The following is a 19,081-nucleotide window of genomic DNA, read 5'->3' as shown; positions in this document are numbered from 1 at the left end:
TGATGACAGTCTGGAGATCTAGTGCCGTGATAAATAAGCCTTCTCTAAAATGGGTATTGGCAATCTGTGAATCATTAGTCTGTAACAAAAGATCAACCAAAAATAGGTTCAAGCTGCTGGGGATAATCTAATCCTTTAAATTATGGGTATGTGTGGAAGTAAACATGAAAATAAATTGGTAAGGCAAACAAGGAAAGCCACTGTTGTTCCAGAGAGACTAGAATACTTATTAAATGAGTCTGTTTCTTGCAAGTTTTCAGTCTTTCCTGTGTGATGTGTAGATTAGTTGTTTAACTTTTGGGAGATAGTACTTAAGAAAAATAAGCTGGCTTCTGCTAACCTGCAAACTGTTGCACTGCTGTTTGTATCTGACATGAGTCTTGTCAGGATGGGGTTTTTTTGTTTTACTTCTATGGTAGATAAAGAATTAGTGCAAGGAATACTTTGCATAATCCTTGTCATTAATAGTATGTAATGCTTTAAAAAAATAATCAGGGCTTGTGAAGATGACTTTGGTTTACATAACAGACATTGGTGGGAGCTTTTGGATTTCCAAATGTATTTTAATTGATGTTGCCTAAAACGTAAAAATAAAATGGTCTAAGAAATCTTTAGAATGAATGAGAATGTTTACTTAAGGTTCGCACTCTAAATTTCAGCCGTATGATGTTTTTTTACTATAACCTGTTTTCCAGGATTTTTCAGCTGCATGTTTGCTTTATGTGTTGTCCATACATTCTTTTGGGCCACTACAAACCTGAAATAGCTTAGTTATTCTGTAGGAGGTGTATACACAGTCTGCAAGTATTCTACAAAATAAACACTTTAAAAAAAAAAAAAAAAGAGTCTCTGAAAAACCTCAGAACTCTTCCCTGTGAAAAAATGTAACTTGTAAAAGAGGAGGAAAAACTCTTGTTATTTTATTTGCCTCTCTTCAGTGTGTATTTTTTTTTTTCTGTTTTCCACATTGATAAACAGGGCTAGAGTTGGTTTGAAGAAATTGTTACTGATACGGTAATTTGTTTCCCACAAATTTTCTACTTAAGTTATTTTTATTTTCTTAGTATTTGATTTCCACCAAGCTGCTGATGGCATCCAAGAACAACAGAGGCAAGAACAAGCGGGAAAGAAGTAGGTGGTTTTATTTTGTCAAACACAGGATGACTTAGTACAAACATATGACTTAATACATTGGATTTCTGTTACTGTTTGTCATCGAGTTTAAAAAGTATTAATTATCCTTGTAACTCTTCAATGTGGAATATGCAGGGATCATTTCTTACACTTTCGTCCTCCAGTGGCTAGCAAAAGATTATATTCTGAATGAAAGGGTTGTATCTTGATATTTTGCCTTAAGAAAAAGGTCCTTGTTCCTAATGTGCTTTTTAAAAAGGGTTCCTGCTTCCTAATGTTTTAATTGTTTACTGGAAGTATTTGTTTCTGTAAAAATATATTTCTGTTTATGAAGATTGAAGGACCCCTTTGTCATCTCCAAGTAACTGAAAGATTGGATATGACTAATTTGGTATCTCATGATGCTTCATTGTCAGAAGTGCATGTAAATGTTCACATTGTCTACTACATGCTGCTACTGACTTTCTGAAGCTTTTGAAACTTTTAGAAACTAGCTGCTATGTTTCTAACTTGTCATTTCCAAGTAGCTCACTAGTTCTTGGGGATGGGGAAAAAGCTGGCAGAATTAACTGTGACGTGTCTACAGCTGTAAGGTAATGCATCACTGTAGGTTTCTGAGATACCAGTAAACTTAATCTCTCTTCTTGGAAGTTTGTCTGTGTGGATGAAAAGTAATTCAGTCTTTCTTACTGAGACCTGTAAAAGGTATCATCCATGACAATAACTTTTAAGACAGTGTCTGATTTGGGCATATCTTGCTTCACACAGGTTGCTATTGAGTGATAACTTGTCTATTATTTTTACACGGGGTCATTTTTGCACTTGACTGTGCTGTACCAAGCTGTCTCGTTGCCTGTTATTTTAGGAATTAAAAAGTGAACAGGAAGAACATACATATGTGTGTGTATATATATATGGAAGAATATGCATATTTTTTTTTATGAGCCAGTATGAGTATATTGGCTAGTCTTGAATGTTTGTGGAGCGCAAGCTAAAATTGCTATATGACTCTTTGCAATTAAAAACACTGTCAGTCACTCAGCTACTTATGAGAAGGAACCACTTTATTAGTTAGTGTTAAAGATTGTAAGGAAAAGTCCAATGAAAAAATAACCACTTTTCTCCAATTAATTTGTTTTAAAGAAACCCAGGGAAAAAAGTTGCATTCAAAGATGAAAACCTTAAGTCACTCTTAAAAGGGCTGTATTTCTTCTTTCTGTGGGGTTCTTGAAATTCTGCAACAATCATACAGTTTTCAAGCTTGTTAAAACTGCTGATGGATTGAAAGTACTAAGCTATTCCCGTCTAAAGTTTAAGGCTATCTAAGTGACTGTAGTGGGGGAAGTACTACTACAGGCTGGCTAAGAACAGGCTATCATAAACTGATTATCAAAAGACTGTCTCCTATTTGTTGGGGTGGGGAATTGAAATAGCCTGCTAGCATGTCTAACTGTAGATTTGACTGCATAGCATATTTGGCATTAAAATTCTTTTGTGTCCAACACTTCAAAGTTGATCATTATAAACAGTAAGTTTATTTTTTAGTTTAACTGAATGCTTTTATCTGTTCAAATGTAGCTTAAAACCAGTCACAAGTAAGGTTCATGTAGCTTCCCTTGCAGAAAGGTTGTAGAAAAGGTAATCTAATCTAGTATATTACGCTTATACAATTGTTTTAACTTCTATAAATACAGTCTTCTGACAGCTTAACTCTTTTATGAATTGGCATCTCTTAATAAAACAAAATAAATGGAAACAGACTCCTCCTTAAAAAATACTCTGTGTGGAGGGTATGAATTGGGGCGGAGGCTAGAGTCAGTTATTTAAGCCACATTGTCCTGGTCTGGTTAAATGATAACTGTGTGTTGCAAAGTTGATTAGAATGTCTTTCTTGGACTGGAGGCAAACGTATCACTCCCTGAGATTACTCACTATTGAGTCTAATTGGAAAAATTTGTTTTTTTCCAAGATTATTGTTTTGAATCTACTCCATACTACTGATGACCTAACTAAAATTAATTATGTATGGATTATGAGCTGTATTTCCATTCACTCACATATCTAAACTTTATGCTAAAGGGTATCAATTGATATGACCTGTACCTTCTACTTGAAATGGAGCCCCTCTTAAACTGAGTTAAGGCAGTTTGAAGAAATCTGGGCCACTCTGCATATGCAAAATTTATAATTGAAGAAGATAAGGCTTTCTGCATCTGCTCGGGGTTGGGGGGGGGGAACCCCAACTGAAACAGTTGAAACTAGGTGCAAAACTAAGCTTAGCAATGTACAGCATACTTCTGAAGATGCTGCACACCTGTTCTCTTCTCCTTAAAAAGTTACTTAAATCTTTCGAGAGCGATGGGGAAGATGTCTGATAATCTGCCTATGATGAATGCAGTTTGGCTCCATTTTGATAGCTATTTAGCAAGACTGGCAGAAGATACTTTCTGAACTAGCTGTACTTCCGACAGTAAAGCTGGTGCAAGCAAGTTGTATCTTAGGATCTCACTGACTTAAGCTGAAAAAGACTTTTCAGGCAGACTGGGTAGGTAAGGGTAAGAATTCACGTTTTCAGAATCAGCTACAGTGGAAAATGTACTCAGGAACCCTTTCTAATGTTCAGCATTTTGAGTATCATTCTCACCCTTAGATGCTCGACGGTGTTTTTCTGGCTCCAACTGAGGCATTTAGAATTAAATGAAGTACTTCTTACACACAAACTTGAAATCCATACTGGTTTGTGCTGTTGCTTTATGGAGGACTTTCTTTAGGTCTTCAGGACGGATTTTAGGAAGGTGTTTAGTTTCGGTTCATGGTACTGAAGGATGTTGTCTTGGCATTCAGTTCCTTAGGTATAAAAGTTGGGAATTGTGTACAAATAAATACGCAAGAGTTCACTAAAGTACGAGAAGTTATTGGTTTAAAACCAGAAATATTTAGAAGATTGATATATTTGTGTCTATAAACAGTGATATTCTGAAACTAAGTTGCATACTAGAAGTATCTCATGTTCTAAATGCTTAAAACAAGGTTCTAAATGTTTGCAATTAACAGCATTTCACTTTTATGCCAAGGATGTATTAGCTTTAAAGAAAAAACACTTTGGTTTTATATCGAGAATAACTCCTGTTGTTATCTTTTGAAAGTTTGGGAACTACAAAAAAAGGAATTGGTCCAGTATATTCTTCAAAAGCAGCTCGAAGTGGACTCAGAATGTGTGATCTTGTTTCCGATTTTGATGAATTTTCTGAGAGGTAATTTCTGTATTTTAATGCATAGTTTTCAGTTCCTGGGTAGTACCCTGTGTAAGCAGTTACATCTGGTTGCTGTTACTTGTTTTAATTAAAAATTATTTTAAAATAGGAAAATAATTTTATTTATAATTTTATTAAATTATCTATTTATAATTATTAAAATATTGTTTTAAATTGTTTAATCACCAAATAATTGCAGATATGTAACCAGTAAAACCTAAGGTTGGTGGGGGCGTGAGGAGGAAAATAAACAAAAACCTTAGTGAAGCATTTTTGCCTTCCAGGTTCAAAGTGTTAGCCAATCAGTACAAAGCGATATATCCCACCTTAGAGATAGATATTGAAGGGGAATTGAAAAAGCTCAAGGTAAGCCTGCTTTGGTCTGTTAAATGATGTAATCGCTGTGTGCAGTTACTGATATGTAAATCTCTTGGTGACTGATGCTCGTGCTTGTGTGAGGAGTTAAAATGTAATACATGTCATGGAAAATTGGTATGTGTCAATTTTTAAGAGTCTGCTAGTATCCTTAAAGACACTTTTGACCCTGCTTTATGCAGGATGTCAAAACTTGGTTTTGAGAGAAATATTGTAAACTTAATTTAAGAAAAAGGCTTGTATAGGGAGAATTATTTTTGACTTCCACTTGCTCAAACATACTGGCTAGGAGAAAAAAACCCCAGATTGTAGTTGGGGATGTAAAGCAGAATATTAATTCCTTGGGTCAGAAACTTAAGAACTGAAGTGAATTATTCTAAGTAGTAAGCCTTAAGGGAAAAAAAAATACTAACAACATAGAAAAATATAAGTTGATAGCAGCAGAACTAATGAAGCCTGATTCCCAGCATACTAGTCTTGTTAATTACGAATTCTGATTTGATGTTTTCCCTGCAGTTGCAACAGTTGTGAGATTTCTCACTAGTATTAATTCTCTTATGCCTAATAGTGCGATTTTTGCGGTGCACCCAAGTTCTTACTTGAAAAAATTGTCAGGTGTCTTACCCCGTCTTCTTGTTCATGCATTTTATAGAAACTTAACTGTATGAGATGGAGTTTTTTTTACCCCTTAGAAAACTTGAACCAAATTTGACATTGTTTAAAACCATTGAGGTATGTGTGGAACAGGGGAGGGCATGCACAGTTACATGTTTAATTCTTTCGGAAAACCAGGCCAAAGAAATCATCCTTCTCGTATCTTTAGTTGCCACTAAACTCAGTTTACCAGCTCTAGAAGTATGGAGTATATTGGAGTTCTTAGCACTTCTGTTTGTCTGTCTTTAAATAATATCTGTTACACGTGTTGAGTTGTAGTATTCTAGTCAATATGTAGATCTAAAAATCAGTTACGGCTGAGTGTTTTATAATGCTTTATAGTTTACTTAATACACATTAGGATTACAGAATATCTGAAATTCATTGTTAGGGTGGAAACATAATATGTATTTGTAGCTTGAGGAAAATTACTTGCACTTACTGTTTGTTTTATGTGAATGCACTTGATTAAATTCTGAAAGACAAAGTGTTATATTTCATGTGAAGGGAATCATTAGAATGAGAACTTCCATATGTTCTCATGGGGACAAAGGCTGTGCACCAAGTATTAATCTGAACATTACTGGCTGCTTACATCCAGCTATTTAGTGGCATTCAGGCACTTGACCCTTAATTCCAATGAATAACTTTTTACTTTTACTTACAAGCATACCTGCATATATATCACAAATTGAAGCTGCTTTACAATTGTATGCATTTGTTGGCTTCAGATGGCCAGAAGTGGAACCCCCCACATACTGGTTTTGTTTATGTTTTTGTTTACATTTGTTTATGTTTTTGTTTTTCTTTGTTTGTGTTTCCTTTTCAAAAGGAGTAAGAGCATTGTTATGAGGGAGCAATAGCACTTGCACTCTGGCTGGCTTTATCATAATGAAATCATACTATACTTTTTTTCTTTTGTATTATTCAGGGCTGCATGGAAAAAATAAAACCAATGGTAAGGGATGGTGTTTATTTCATGTATGAGGCTTTACATGGACCACCAAAGAAGATCTTAGTAGAAGGTGCAAATGCAGCACTGCTGGACATAGATTTTGGTAGGTATAACCTTTTTGAGACACATGTTGCTATATATTTATGTTGTGAAAGAGGAGCACTAAATATAAACTCTTCCCTGTTGAGCTGTTCTTATGCAGATGTGTTTGGTATTTTGGAAGAACAGTACTCTCTATGACTAGCAAACAATTAGAGGGGGGAAAAAAGAGTTTTAAATTAAATTCTTTCAAAAAGCTTTAGACTCTCCCAAGGTTAATTGTTTGAATGACAGTAAAGATCAGGTGACTTTTCTTAAATAGAGTGTGGCTATTACTTCAGTGTCTGTAAATTTCATAAGGAATAACTCACAGTTGTATACATTTATGGAAACAATTGAGAAGAAAAATGGAGAGCTTTGAGAGGCAAAGTATATATGCAAAATGCTTTGAAGAATCAGCTTGCTTTTTTTTTTTTTAAAACCCTTTATGTAACACTTAGTTTTCCACTGTTTCACGATGTAAGGAAAGATGTTGGGAATGTGGATTGCTAACGAGGCAAGAGTGAAAAGATTATCCCAATCAATTTGAAATTATAAGTGGTGCATTTTTTCTTAAAACACTAATTTTGCTAATAAAATCAGAAGCTTCTTGATAGAAGCAGCTTTTTTTTTTTTTAAAATGAGATTATGATGTTTGTTATCGTTATATTGTAAGGACAGATAACTTACTATACATCCATATAGGCATAATATGCGTTTTGTCACATTTTTCTTCAGTCTCACTAGCCTTGTAACAGCATCATTTTTATTGTTGGAAAGATGCTTAAGCCTGAAATTGAAACCTGTAAGGACTACTGTCAAACAAATATAAAATTGGCACACACTCTGCTTTCAACTGATGGGAGTTCTGATATTGGGCATTTTCAAACATACTGAGTTTGAAAGCCTCTTCTTTTAAGAGGAAGATATGTCTAGTCACTGTAAGTGTAAACACCAAGTTTTCCCATGATAATCTGAATATTGGAAGAACTTTCTTTTTTTGACACATCAAAAAAGAAGAGGAAAGAAGTCTTCAAATATGCTTGTCACAGGGAAATGCTTGATGCGAGACTGAGATATTTGCAGAAAACTCTAGGGGGGTTTGTTTTTTGCAAGTAGTGAGGATTTTAGTTTTCATGTAAGTATAGGAAATGCTAAGAGTCTGAAACTCATCAGGTATGTCTACGATACATACAGAGTTGTTTGGGTCACTTAAATTTTTCTCCTGCCTGTGCTGTGAGACCCACACACAGAATATCTGATCTCCTTAGGTAGATACCATCAGTGGAATAGAGACTGGGGTTAAGAATAGACAAGTCCTAGTCAAAAGATTTCACAATGCCAAATCTGATTGTTGAGCATTCTGAATGAGGCTATTTTCTGTGCCTTGGTGCACAGAAGTCTTAATACTGAAGTGAGTTTTATGAATGTGTGTCTGTTGGCAATGAGGATGGTATCCCCAGCCTTGCAGTCCTTCCGCTTTTCTGGAGCGTGTAATGAAGCTTGCATGTGCGTGTGCCTGGGGATGGGGGTGTAGGTGTGGGGGGGTGTGGTCTTCTGTGTTTTTAAACAGTGAGTGAGGCTAAACCAATGTCCATATACCAGGTTGGGAGCTGAAAATGAGTAAGAATTGTCTCATTGACTCTGTTTGTGACATCCACTAGCTATATTTACCTGTTAGTAAAGAAAAGCTCAACTACTGTGTCCTAAGAAAGATGAAGACTGATTAGTGCTTCCAAACTGCTGTTACATATGACCTGTAAGCCTGTGTCTTTCTCTTGAGAGATTTAAGCAAAAGAAGCTAGTGATACCTGAAGCTAATCTGCAAAACCTCACTGAACACTCTCTGAAGGATTTTGACTTTTTACAGTTGTCTGTATTGCTTTCAGTTCCTTTTGTCTTGGCTGTTCCTGTCTTACCCATCTCCGACTCTTATACAAAAGAAAAAAAAAGTCTGAAGCGTGAGGTAGAAGTCTCTCGCTTACATGTAGTTACTGTGTGGCTGAAGCATTTGTTCATAATTCAGATCAGCTAAGGACTGGCATGCTCTGTTTCATCTTCTGTTACTTCAAAAAAAAAAAAAAAAAAGGTGTAAACCTGAGGATTTTGAGATGTTGAGCTCTCTTATCTTTGCTGTCCAGGCTGCTTTTTAAATGAGGGCTGAATAGGTAACTAGAGACAAACTCTCACCGCTAATGAACTAGACTGTATTCCAGGATTCTTTTTTGTTTCTTTCCTTTTCTTTAATTTTCTTTAATTGTGGAAATAACTTTTTCATTTGATTATGTAAGCAAAATTGTTCTTTCCAGAATTCTGCATTTCTTTGCAATTTCTTATCCTTATAATGTGCTGACAAGTTTGTAGAGGTTGTATTTTTTCTCCCAAAAGGAAAAATGGTAAATGTATTTTCTAACCTTTTAATACCATTTTCTTAAGAGTTTCCCTTCAAATTTTCACATTGTTCTGTTAGTGAGTATATTTTATATAAGACAGCAAGGCATGGTTTTCTGGTGTCTTGCTGCAATTTTTGACTTGTATGATCATTCAGAATTGTTATGTAGTCAACTTTTGCCTCTGTACCAGTTGAAGTGGTAAGTCTTTTACCTTTTTCATTAAAGAAGAATCAGACAATGTACATACGAAGCTAAGAGGTCATTAAATATGTTCTTGACTGAAAAATCCATTTATTGTGTGTTTTGCTTTGGTTTTTAGTGTGGTAAAACCAGGGTAAGTGCAGTGCAAGTACTATGCCTCACCAGGTTAGATTTTTTAAAAAATATTTTAAAAGGAGAGTTTCAATAAGTTTTTAAAACCCTTTTTTTTTTTTTTTTTTTTTAATAGGCACATACCCTTTTGTGACTTCATCAAACTGCACAGTTGGAGGTGTGTGTACAGGTCTGGGCATGCCACCGCAGAATGTTGGGGAAGTGTATGGAGTTGTGAAAGCATATACAACCAGAGTTGGAATCGGTGCCTTTCCTACAGAACAAAATAATGTGAGTGTTATCAGCACTAGATGTGACCTGTAACTGGGTGAAATAACTTGGTGTGTCTGTCTTATGTTAAATCAGTGTTACTGGTTAAATGCAAGTAGATGACGGTGTGTTTGGATGTCTCCAGTCTTCTGGTTCTAGACTGAGCTTACAGGACTGCCAAATCCGATTGTCAGTTTCTCAGACCTTCCTACGGAATAGAAGGCTAGAGCATAAACAAATTTTGAGAGATTTGCTAAAATAGTGTTCTGTTGAATTAGAAATAGCATTTTGTATTTTTCATACCAATGGACAACTGTGAAAAAATGGGGGAAGAACTTTTAATGTAATTTACAATATTGTAAAATATTGCTAAGTATACACCTGCATCGTGTATTGCAAATAAAAAAAAAAAAAGGAGGCTCATGTAATAGTGTTACTGTTTGACAGGAAATTGGAGAATTGCTGCAAATGAGAGGTAAAGAGTTTGGTGTTACCACTGGTAGAAAGAGAAGATGTGGCTGGCTGGACCTTGTGTTACTTCGATATGCCTACATGATTAATGGATTTACTGCGTGAGTTACTTTGACAGCTTTGCTGGCAACTTGACATAAAACCATAAAATGCTACAGATTCCTGTAAATTGTACATATACTAGTTAGTAACATTCAGACTGTTAGTATTGATTTGTTGTTTTGATATTTTGATAAATTAACTGTCCCTTGTTTTTCCTAGCATTAAATGTTTTCATGTTTAACATTTTCAGACTCATAAATTTTTCTTTCCTTTACCTGTAGCACATTGTTATTTCTCATTTAAAATGATCCAAGAAGCACTTACGTGTCTTAGTACTTGATGCTTCAAGCTACCCCAACCCCTGCCATCCTATCAAACCAAATCAAATGCATTACAAGGGCCTTAAAACCTGATGTAGTTTGTGGGGTTTTGTTTTGTTAGTTTGTTTTCAAAATAAGGTAGACGAGAACCCATCAGTATCTTCAGCAGTATATGTAAATATAGAAAATTTGGATACGACACTGGGATTTTAATTACAATGGAAAAATAGGTGTCTGAAACAAAACTGGTATAAAATTTCTTGTAGATCAAACTGTGTAAATACATGCTTTACTTAAATTTTCCTGTTTTTCTTGTTCTTTGTGTTTTTTATTTAAAATAGGATGCAGCCAGGTATTTACAGAGCCAGTGTTTGTTTTGCTGCCTTCGCTGTAGGACAGGAACATTTGGCAGAGGACAGGAACAGACAGCAACAGGCATCATGCTATGAAACCATCTCAAACGAATGGTCATAAAGTATCTTGGCAGCACCCTGGCCAATTAAAATTCTAACACTTAAAGCTATAGATCAGACACTTTAATTGGAGAAAACCTGTTCTTTGAATTTTGCCATTTTCTTATAGTACTAGATCTAAGGAGGCAACAAAAAAGGCTGTTGAAGTGGGGTTTTCTTTTTTTGTTTGTTTTTTGTTTTTTTAAAGTCACACCAGATAAATAGATTAGTGCCATATGAGCTATTTTTCTAAGGAAAGACAATTGCAACATGCAGGAATCAATTTTTCTTTTGGTATTTTTAGAATGTGATGAGAGTTGTTGAACTTGTTTAACCAGAGTAATGTTTCTTTATAGATTGGCGCTTACCAAATTGGATATCTTGGATGTATTTCCAGAAATCAAAGTTGGTGTTGCATACAAACTAGATGGTGAAATCATACCTCATTTTCCTGGTAAGACTGCTTGTTTAACAGTGTTAGATTTTGGTGAAATGTAACCTGATACTTAAATGCTTTTGACTTTTACTTGTGTTTATGACAGGAATGTGTTACTTCAGCATCAAGCCATTAATGTCTTCCCAAATGCACCAGAGACATCCTGTACCACACCTGTACCTACACCCTAAGACACCTGTACCAAATACTGTCATTTGTCTACTAGAAAGATGCAAAGTCCTGTAAAAAGCTTCTTAAACATAAATGTTGTTACTGCTTTATCCCTTTCCTTTAATAGAGCCTGCATTACCTTCAGGCTAAATTGGAAGCTCATTTCACACTCTAAACCCAGTGTCTTATTCCCACTACTGTATTCATCTCCTCTTCTAGCAGGACAAGTCTTCATTTAAGCTTGCATTGAACTACGTGAGAGAACTGATCTGTTTGAAAAGCCAGGTTTTTCTCTCCCGGTGTTATTTTTCTAACAGTTTGGTTCCCTTTAATGGTTCACAGAGCAGCCAAAAAACTTGTCCCACCTACGCAATGGAAAAGAGGGAAAAGGGGTGGGGCAGGAAATGAGCAATTAGTTTAGGTGAAAGCAAGACTATTTTCTAATGCAGGACCAACATAATCAGCTTAGCATGATAGAAACTATAGCTCCTGAGGAGGACAGTGGTCATTTTAGTGATTATTTTTACCTGAAAAATGTATTTGCATGTTAAAATATTCAAATATCACAAAATATTGCTTTCATGGATAATGCATCTTTTTCAGTTTGCTATAGTAGAGATACTCCAGGAAAAGGAAAAACATTAACCAGTACTAAAGATTGCACATTAGAAAATCAAAAAGCCCACATAGATGCCCATTTCCATTCTAATTGCTACCTCCAGGTTTGAGGTGGGTCACAGGTTACAATTTTTCTTATGGTTTCATCAGCAGAGAACTTGTTGTGGGTGAGGAGATCAACTGTAATAATCAGATACAACTCACAGCAGGATTTATGTAGTACGAAGATGTAATTATTTATAAAGGAATAAGAGATGATCTGCCAGTAGTCCTTGAAAATAACACATACCTGTTAGGGAAATTCATAAGGAATTACCAAAAAAATCTTCTGTTTCTCCATGCGCTTGGAGTTCTCTAATTGATTTGCCCTCTGGTATCTTCAAACAAAAGTGCCAGTTACAGTCTGAATGCATACTGAATGACATAGCATGCACTTTTTATTCAGGAAATTTAGAACTCATCTTGCACTAAACCAGGGAATGCTTTTCTCTTTTTAAGACTCAGATAGTCCCTGATTGATACCCTTATCAAAATATTAAGGAAATTTATGTGTACTTTAGATGGTCTTTGAACATAATGGAGATTGCAGGATTGAATTGAGAACTACTTAGTAAATGCTTCATCTGTAGCCCTGTCATCTAACCTGGGGGCTATTTGGGCTGTCTTGTGCTCAAGCCAGGAGGACCTTCTCTGGCAGTCTGTCATTAAAGATGACATAAAAAGGTGGCCATGGTTTTCAGTACTAAGACTTCAGTGATTACTTTTTTTTCCCCCATTCATTGTGTCTGTCAGGTGGGACCGGAATCTTGTTACAACTCCTGAGGGCAGACTTTCCTCCCTGTATATGCCCAGGTAACAGGTAGCTGACCTTTGGTCATAGCAGCACAATGTGGCTCACCTGCCTAATTGTGTTTTTCCTACTGTATGAACAGGGATTCTGGTAGAAATTTAGTAGAAGCTGTTGTCTTTGCTGTTGACATACTGTCTTCCTTAAGTGTCAGGAAGGAGTTTGAGCTGAACTTCTGGTAAGCTGGAGGATGCTGTCTCTCACAGTGCCTCTGTGTTCCACACCTCTATCTTTGCTATACTCCTCAACATTTGGCAGCATTTTCAGCACATATGCTGCAGGTTACTTATTACCCCTGCCCCGGCATAAAAAACGAAAGGTAACTTTCTTCCCACTTTGTGTTTTGCAGACCATTAGATTATTTCTGATACCTACATCTCTGCGTGTTGTGCAGTTGTATAATTTTTTTTTGTTGTTTTTTTAACTTGCCACTTTGACATTTTGAATTTAATTTAGAAAAGATCTAGTCTGGGAATCTCTTGCTGGCAGGGTACTTTTTCTCTCTCCCCTCCCTACCCTCCCACTCTCTTGGAGATGTTAGTGATTTACCCTTCTTGTGAAATGACTGTCTCTAATTTAGGAGCACACACAGTGCCCACCATCTCAGGAAAAACATGCCATATTTCATATATTGTTCCTTTTTCCAGCTGGATCAGAGAATCATACAAGTCTCAGGTTTTTTAGCTTAGATTTCTGTGGGCATTTCATAATCTCCTGTTAAGAAAGAACCGCAAATGTCTTGTAAATTTACAGCTGACTTCAGTTGGTATCATTGAGGCTGTAGTCTTTTGCTGTGGAGCTGGCCAGTATGTCCATTTTTGTTCAGTCATAGGAGTTTATGAAAGAAAGATAGAACTCCCTGCTAGCTCTGAGCTGATCAGTTTAAAAGGAATATGAAAGCCATGGTCTAGTCCTGCTAGTGCCTCCTGTCCAAGTTCAGGCATCAGTTGATCTCAGCACAGACACACCCTCTAGCTTGGTAGGCTTTGAAAACACACATCCTTAGGAAACTGGGAGATTATTCTGGAGAAGCTTTACTTCATGCTTGCTTTTTTTTGTTGTGCTCTTTCCCTGGGCATCTACTCTAGAATAAAGAGCTAGGACACTGTGCTAGATGCACCTTTGGTCTGACATATATGACTGCTTTTATGTTCAGTTTCTGGAAATTGCTGGAGGATCTTTCTCTTACAGTGGTGCCAAGATCCCAATTTTCAGCTACTCTTTTTGAGTTGGAAGTAACATCACATCATTCCCTCTCCAAATTATAGTACCAGACTACCAGATATCACTATATCTGCTCTCTCTGTTATCTAATTCAGCTATTAATAAGGAATATTACAGAAAGCCTAAAAGATAAATCCCTTAAGGGGAGAGCTGAGAGAAATCTAGATGGTGACTACATCTGTTACTACACTGAGCTCAGTTTATGGCTTATCTTTACCACACATCATCTTTTATCACACCTGCTGGAGCAAAATGAAACATCTTGAAACATCGAGATACCTTCTTTTTCTTCCTCTCTTTTGGGGAAGTAAGAAATTGAACTAATACAGAGTATTGGAAGATTGTAGACGAGATTAGACCATTCAATTCTAAGTGCTTTCAGCTTTCTCCCACTAGTGTCATCAGAGAGGCTTCAAAGTAAAAATGCCTGTGGACCTCCAAGATCAGGTGTTCAGTCACTTACTTTCTTCAGAAAGAGGGAGGCTAGCATCTTATTCCAGAGCGTCTGCAATGCCCGGAGATTAGTTTGTGGTTTTGCACTTGCAGTATAGCTGTCCTATTTTACAGATCACCTGGAAGCAGACACCACCTCAGTTGTTACTGCTGGTGACACTAAGGAAAGTGCTTATCCTTGGTCTCTGCAGCCCAACATCCTTAATGTGCCTGTCTGTCCTGATTACAAGTATTGATTCAGTATCATTTGCCTTAACCTGTGAACACCTCAGGCCACAAATTGTGCACTTCTTCACTGTTGTAGGTTTTGAAGTCAGTAGAGCATAGTCCTCTTTTCACCCTTACTCAAAATGTCTAGTTCATAAAGGCTGTCCTTACAACATTGCTACTATTGAACTCATACCTGCACCAGGACAAATTATTCAATATGCTGAGCCTGAGTTTGTTGGCTACACCCACGCTGGAGGGGATTAGCTATAGTTTTGTATTCACATGTCTACCCTGCCTCTTGCACCTAAAACCGTTTCCCAGATTGACTAGCTGTCTTTGCAGGAGTGACTTGATCTGAGACACGGAGCCTACATAACATTAATTACAGTACCTATGGCAGAACCCTGTCTTTTTCAGGAAGGCAAGAATGCCTGACACCTCCTTTTTTTTTTTTTATCAATGTATTTTGACCATTTTCAGGCTTAAAGGCTTTTGTTTCGCTGCCCAGTGTCATTCCAAGACTAATGTTCATGTAGTTACTGGAATGATTCAATTCCAGAATGACGTGCTTAGTATCTTTTCCAGTACTTGAAGTCATCACAGGATTCAGAGTTAATGGACAACATTGTAGCAAGTTACTAAATGAAGGACAAAATGGAATATACTCATTGCTTCTGTTCTGAGAAGTAATTGGAACAGTTACTGTTCATACATTATGTGGGGCTCCACACTCGTTGACAAATTCGTTGCAGAGTTTTGGGGCAACGGGTCTGTGGTCATCAGAAGTCTATTCTCTATAAACTATATCTCTGACTATGTTTAATAAAAATGTACACTCCTACATCATTTAAAAATACATTTTAACTGCCTGATACTTAAAAGCTGGTGCCTAATTTTGCTTTCACATCACCAAATTCCCTCATGAAGGGGGAGTTGGATCTTGGTATTTATTCAGAGAAAAAAAAAAAAATCAACATTTTTGGGAATTACTTTTCCTGAAAAGTTGTTCTGAACTGAAAAGATTGTGCTTTAAGCAAAATATATGCATGTGACCGAGTACTGGAATTCCTAAAGTCTAAGTCCTGATAGTTATGGGATTATTTTTTTTTTCTCTGCTTATATTAACAAAAAAGGACCCTTCAGCACCTTCAGTGCTGTTATTATCTTATGAGTAAACCTCTTTGTATAAGAAAAGAATAAAAAGCTTTGCAGTTATGTGTTTAGTGGTAGAGAACATATAATCTTTGTTGACATAATACTTTTGTTCCTGTTTGCTTCTCAGCCAATCAGGAAGTCTTAAATAAAGTAGAGGTTCAGTATGAGACACTCCCAGGATGGGATACGGACATATCAAATGCAAGGACATTTGATGAGCTGCCTGTAAATGCACAAAATTATGTTCGCTTTATAGAAATGGAGTTGGGTGTTCCTGGTAAGTAAAACAGATTTTTTTGTTGTTTTGGTTTTTTTTCTGCTCCATGAAACCTATCTTGTACTTTGCCTTAGTGAACGTTCAAAATATTGAAAACTAGTTTGTAGCTGTGCTTATTCTGATGTACCTGGTGATACTTGTAATTATTGTTTTACTTCTTTTTTTCTATCTATTTAGCTGTTGAATTGAAAATTTTCAAGTTTTAATAGGCATTCTTTCTTTGCCTTATAGTTCTTGTTCAACTGAGATTTTTATAACTTAAGTGTTTTTCAGATTGGTTATAATAGGGGTTTAATTCTGCTGCCATTATAAAGTCAGTGGGGCTACTGGTATATTAATGTGATTAAATATATGTGACAATAAGAAGTCCTAAACTAACAAATTTCTCTTATGCTCCCTAATAAAGATGATCCTGTGGTTCCATCCAAAGCTGGGAACTAGGAGATGATGCAAATCTTTACTTTTCTGGTAGTTTCTATGTACCTTTTTTCCTATGATCTGGAAAACTGATTTATTTATTATGGCAGCTTCAAGACTGTTCCTGCTTTTCGAAATTACCAATGCATTCTTACATTGAGAACAATAGACATAGTTATCATTTCTTAACGTACTAATAGTATATTGTGTGGTTTTCTTCAGACTATGGTACGTAAGATCTTAAGTGCTTAAGAAGATAAGTTTGTATCTTAAGATACAATCCAATCTTGCTTTATATTACTTGTAATAAAAGTTTGCTTTTCTCTCCTGCAGTTAAATGGATTGGAGTAGGGAAATCCAGGGAATCAATGATCCAGCTGTTTTAAAGATTTCAGATGCATGGAAGAAAGCACACTCCTCAAAAGACTGCTCATTCTTAAATGCATTAGTAGCCCGCAAAGCAAAGATGTTGGAAAGATAGATTTTTGCATGGAAAGAAATGCTAGAGTTGATACCCCCAAATCAATCGCTACTCCTGAAAGAGACTTTAACATGAACCTGTATCAGTTCTTGTTCAACTGCAGTTTCAAGGACACTTGTCATTGTTGTTCAAAGTGCCATCAGATTTTTTTTTTCTTTACCTAATATTTACTTCATAATGTAATTCCTGTTGAAAATCTAAGGTAGCATTACTTTCATGACTGTTTGTTATCCTCTCTCTGCTTTTGGCGGTGTTACTTCCCTGAAATTTTAGACAGTAAAAATAATGCAGTTTTGCACAGATAGTTTTACATCCTCATTATTTGTATTCCTAAAGCTGTTGTATTCTTAATGGCTGCTCTTGTGAGTGATTAAAGAGGGGGATTCTGATTTTATAATGCTATAAATGCTGTCTAAATTATTGTGATCTGTTTTTTAAAAAAAGACGTGATGCCAAGCTGTTAAGAATGTCCAGGTTTTTTTAGCTGCGTAACACAGAAAACTTACTCTTTGTAACTCACAGAGGACACTCAAGTGTTTACCAGGAAGTGTGCCCAGAAAGTTAGAAAATTGATATTGTAAAAAGTTCATTTGCGATTATTAAAGAACCGTTCTGATTTTGAGTTAGATGTTTTATAATGTTACTCTCCCCCCACCCCCCCACCCCCCCCCCCGGTATTTTAAAAACCCTGCACTTCTCTACTTCCAAGATGCATATCTCAAACTGTTTCCCTAATTAAATGGGGTTATATTTATATTTGGTGAGATGTCTAACATTTTGATGCCCTTTTAAATTCCTTTCTACACAGCCAATAGAAGATCTTTCTCTGGAGAACTGGCAAAGCACAGACACTTTTGTAATTATAAATTGAAGATGCTTTAGAAATAACATTTAAAGTATTCAATGTATTTGCTTTAGATGTAGCGAAAATAATAAGTATTCACCTCATGACATCTGATATATTTTGGCTTATTAGTGTTGGGAAATGTTCTAGAATTATTTTCATTTATAACCATTCTTACATATTCCAAAGAATCTGATTTCTTTTGGCAACAACCCAATAATTACATATTCCCTTTCCAGATTTTTTGAGAATGACTTTGTTTTTACACACTATACTGTGGTATTCATGTGCTTCCTTTTCACTTCAAGTAAAACTTACTTTGTTTCCTAAAAAGAAGTTTGTATCAGGGTGGGGCAGTAGTTTCAGATTTAGTTTAGTAGATTTCAGCTATGCAGGTGAATATAAGAAACTTAATGCAAAATAAAAGATACGAGGCCTTTGAGATTATGTCTCAGATAACCAGATGTTGCCTGACATGGAATAGATTTGTTAGATTGCTGCTGCTGTTGAGGTGTTCAGCACAATGTTTATGTTCTCAATTGACATAAAATTGCTTATCAGAAGGGGAGGAATCGGAGGATTGAAGGATAAAATTGCTGATCTTTAAGGAGCATTTTCTATTGAATTGTTTGCATGTGACAGCAGTTAGCAGGGTGTGTATTTTACTTGTGTAATATGTGGAAAGAGGATACCACAGAATGCTGGAAACTTGGCAAATACATTGAGAGACCTTTGTATCAGCATTGCACATAAACGTCATTCTCCTCAGCATTAAAAAACAACTTAGTTTTTTCTGGAGGGGATGAGGGTCTAGTTCTACTGTCAGCCTCACAGTCCAGGAGAGAACCATACCATCCCTCCCTACCTAAGGGACACCTTGAATTAAAAATCTCTTCCTAATTTCCTGATGAAGGAGGGATGTAACTGTGAAATATAAATTCCAATGTTCATTTAGAAGGAAAAAAACAATATTACTATTTTCTAGGCGAATGAGGGAATTGACCTTGCAATGTGAGCAAGAGGCAATAATTACTAAGCATTCTTCTCTTCCTGTAGCTGTAGGAGGCACCAAGGGGATTTGTGCAGTGAAACTACCAGCCAAAGACTGGGGGCCTAGCTGCTTCAAGGAGTGAGTAAATAAATAAATGAGGGCATGCTTTCCTTCTACAGTGAGTGAATAAATGAGGGCTTACTGTGTAGTTGTGTTTCACTTCTGCCAAGGAGAGACCTTCAAGTTC

General features: G+C 36.2%; 1 protein-coding gene across 1 annotated transcript in view; it reads left to right on the top strand.

Annotated features, from left to right (window-relative positions):
• The window catches only part of ADSS2 (adenylosuccinate synthase 2), a 37,891-nt gene extending 20,293 nt beyond the window's left edge, over positions 1 to 17,598 (top strand). The window contains exons 5-13 of the mRNA XM_075707273.1: positions 1,065 to 1,131; positions 4,281 to 4,388; positions 4,673 to 4,754; positions 6,349 to 6,475; positions 9,292 to 9,446; positions 9,873 to 9,997; positions 11,067 to 11,164; positions 15,952 to 16,101; positions 16,852 to 17,598. Of these exons, the coding sequence (XP_075563388.1) occupies positions 1,065 to 1,131; positions 4,281 to 4,388; positions 4,673 to 4,754; positions 6,349 to 6,475; positions 9,292 to 9,446; positions 9,873 to 9,997; positions 11,067 to 11,164; positions 15,952 to 16,101; positions 16,852 to 16,904 (965 nt within the window). The 3' untranslated portion in view covers positions 16,905 to 17,598. The remainder of the gene's footprint in view (positions 1 to 1,064; positions 1,132 to 4,280; positions 4,389 to 4,672; positions 4,755 to 6,348; positions 6,476 to 9,291; positions 9,447 to 9,872; positions 9,998 to 11,066; positions 11,165 to 15,951; positions 16,102 to 16,851) is intronic.
• The last annotated feature ends 1,483 nt before the right edge of the window (positions 17,599 to 19,081 follow it).

The sequence above is a fragment of the Pelecanus crispus genome, chromosome 3 (genome assembly GCF_030463565.1).
Source record: "Pelecanus crispus isolate bPelCri1 chromosome 3, bPelCri1.pri, whole genome shotgun sequence".
NCBI lineage: Eukaryota > Metazoa > Chordata > Aves > Pelecaniformes > Pelecanidae > Pelecanus > Pelecanus crispus.
The sequence above is the reverse complement of the archived record's forward strand: the minus strand, read 5'-3'. Positions and strand labels throughout refer to the sequence as shown.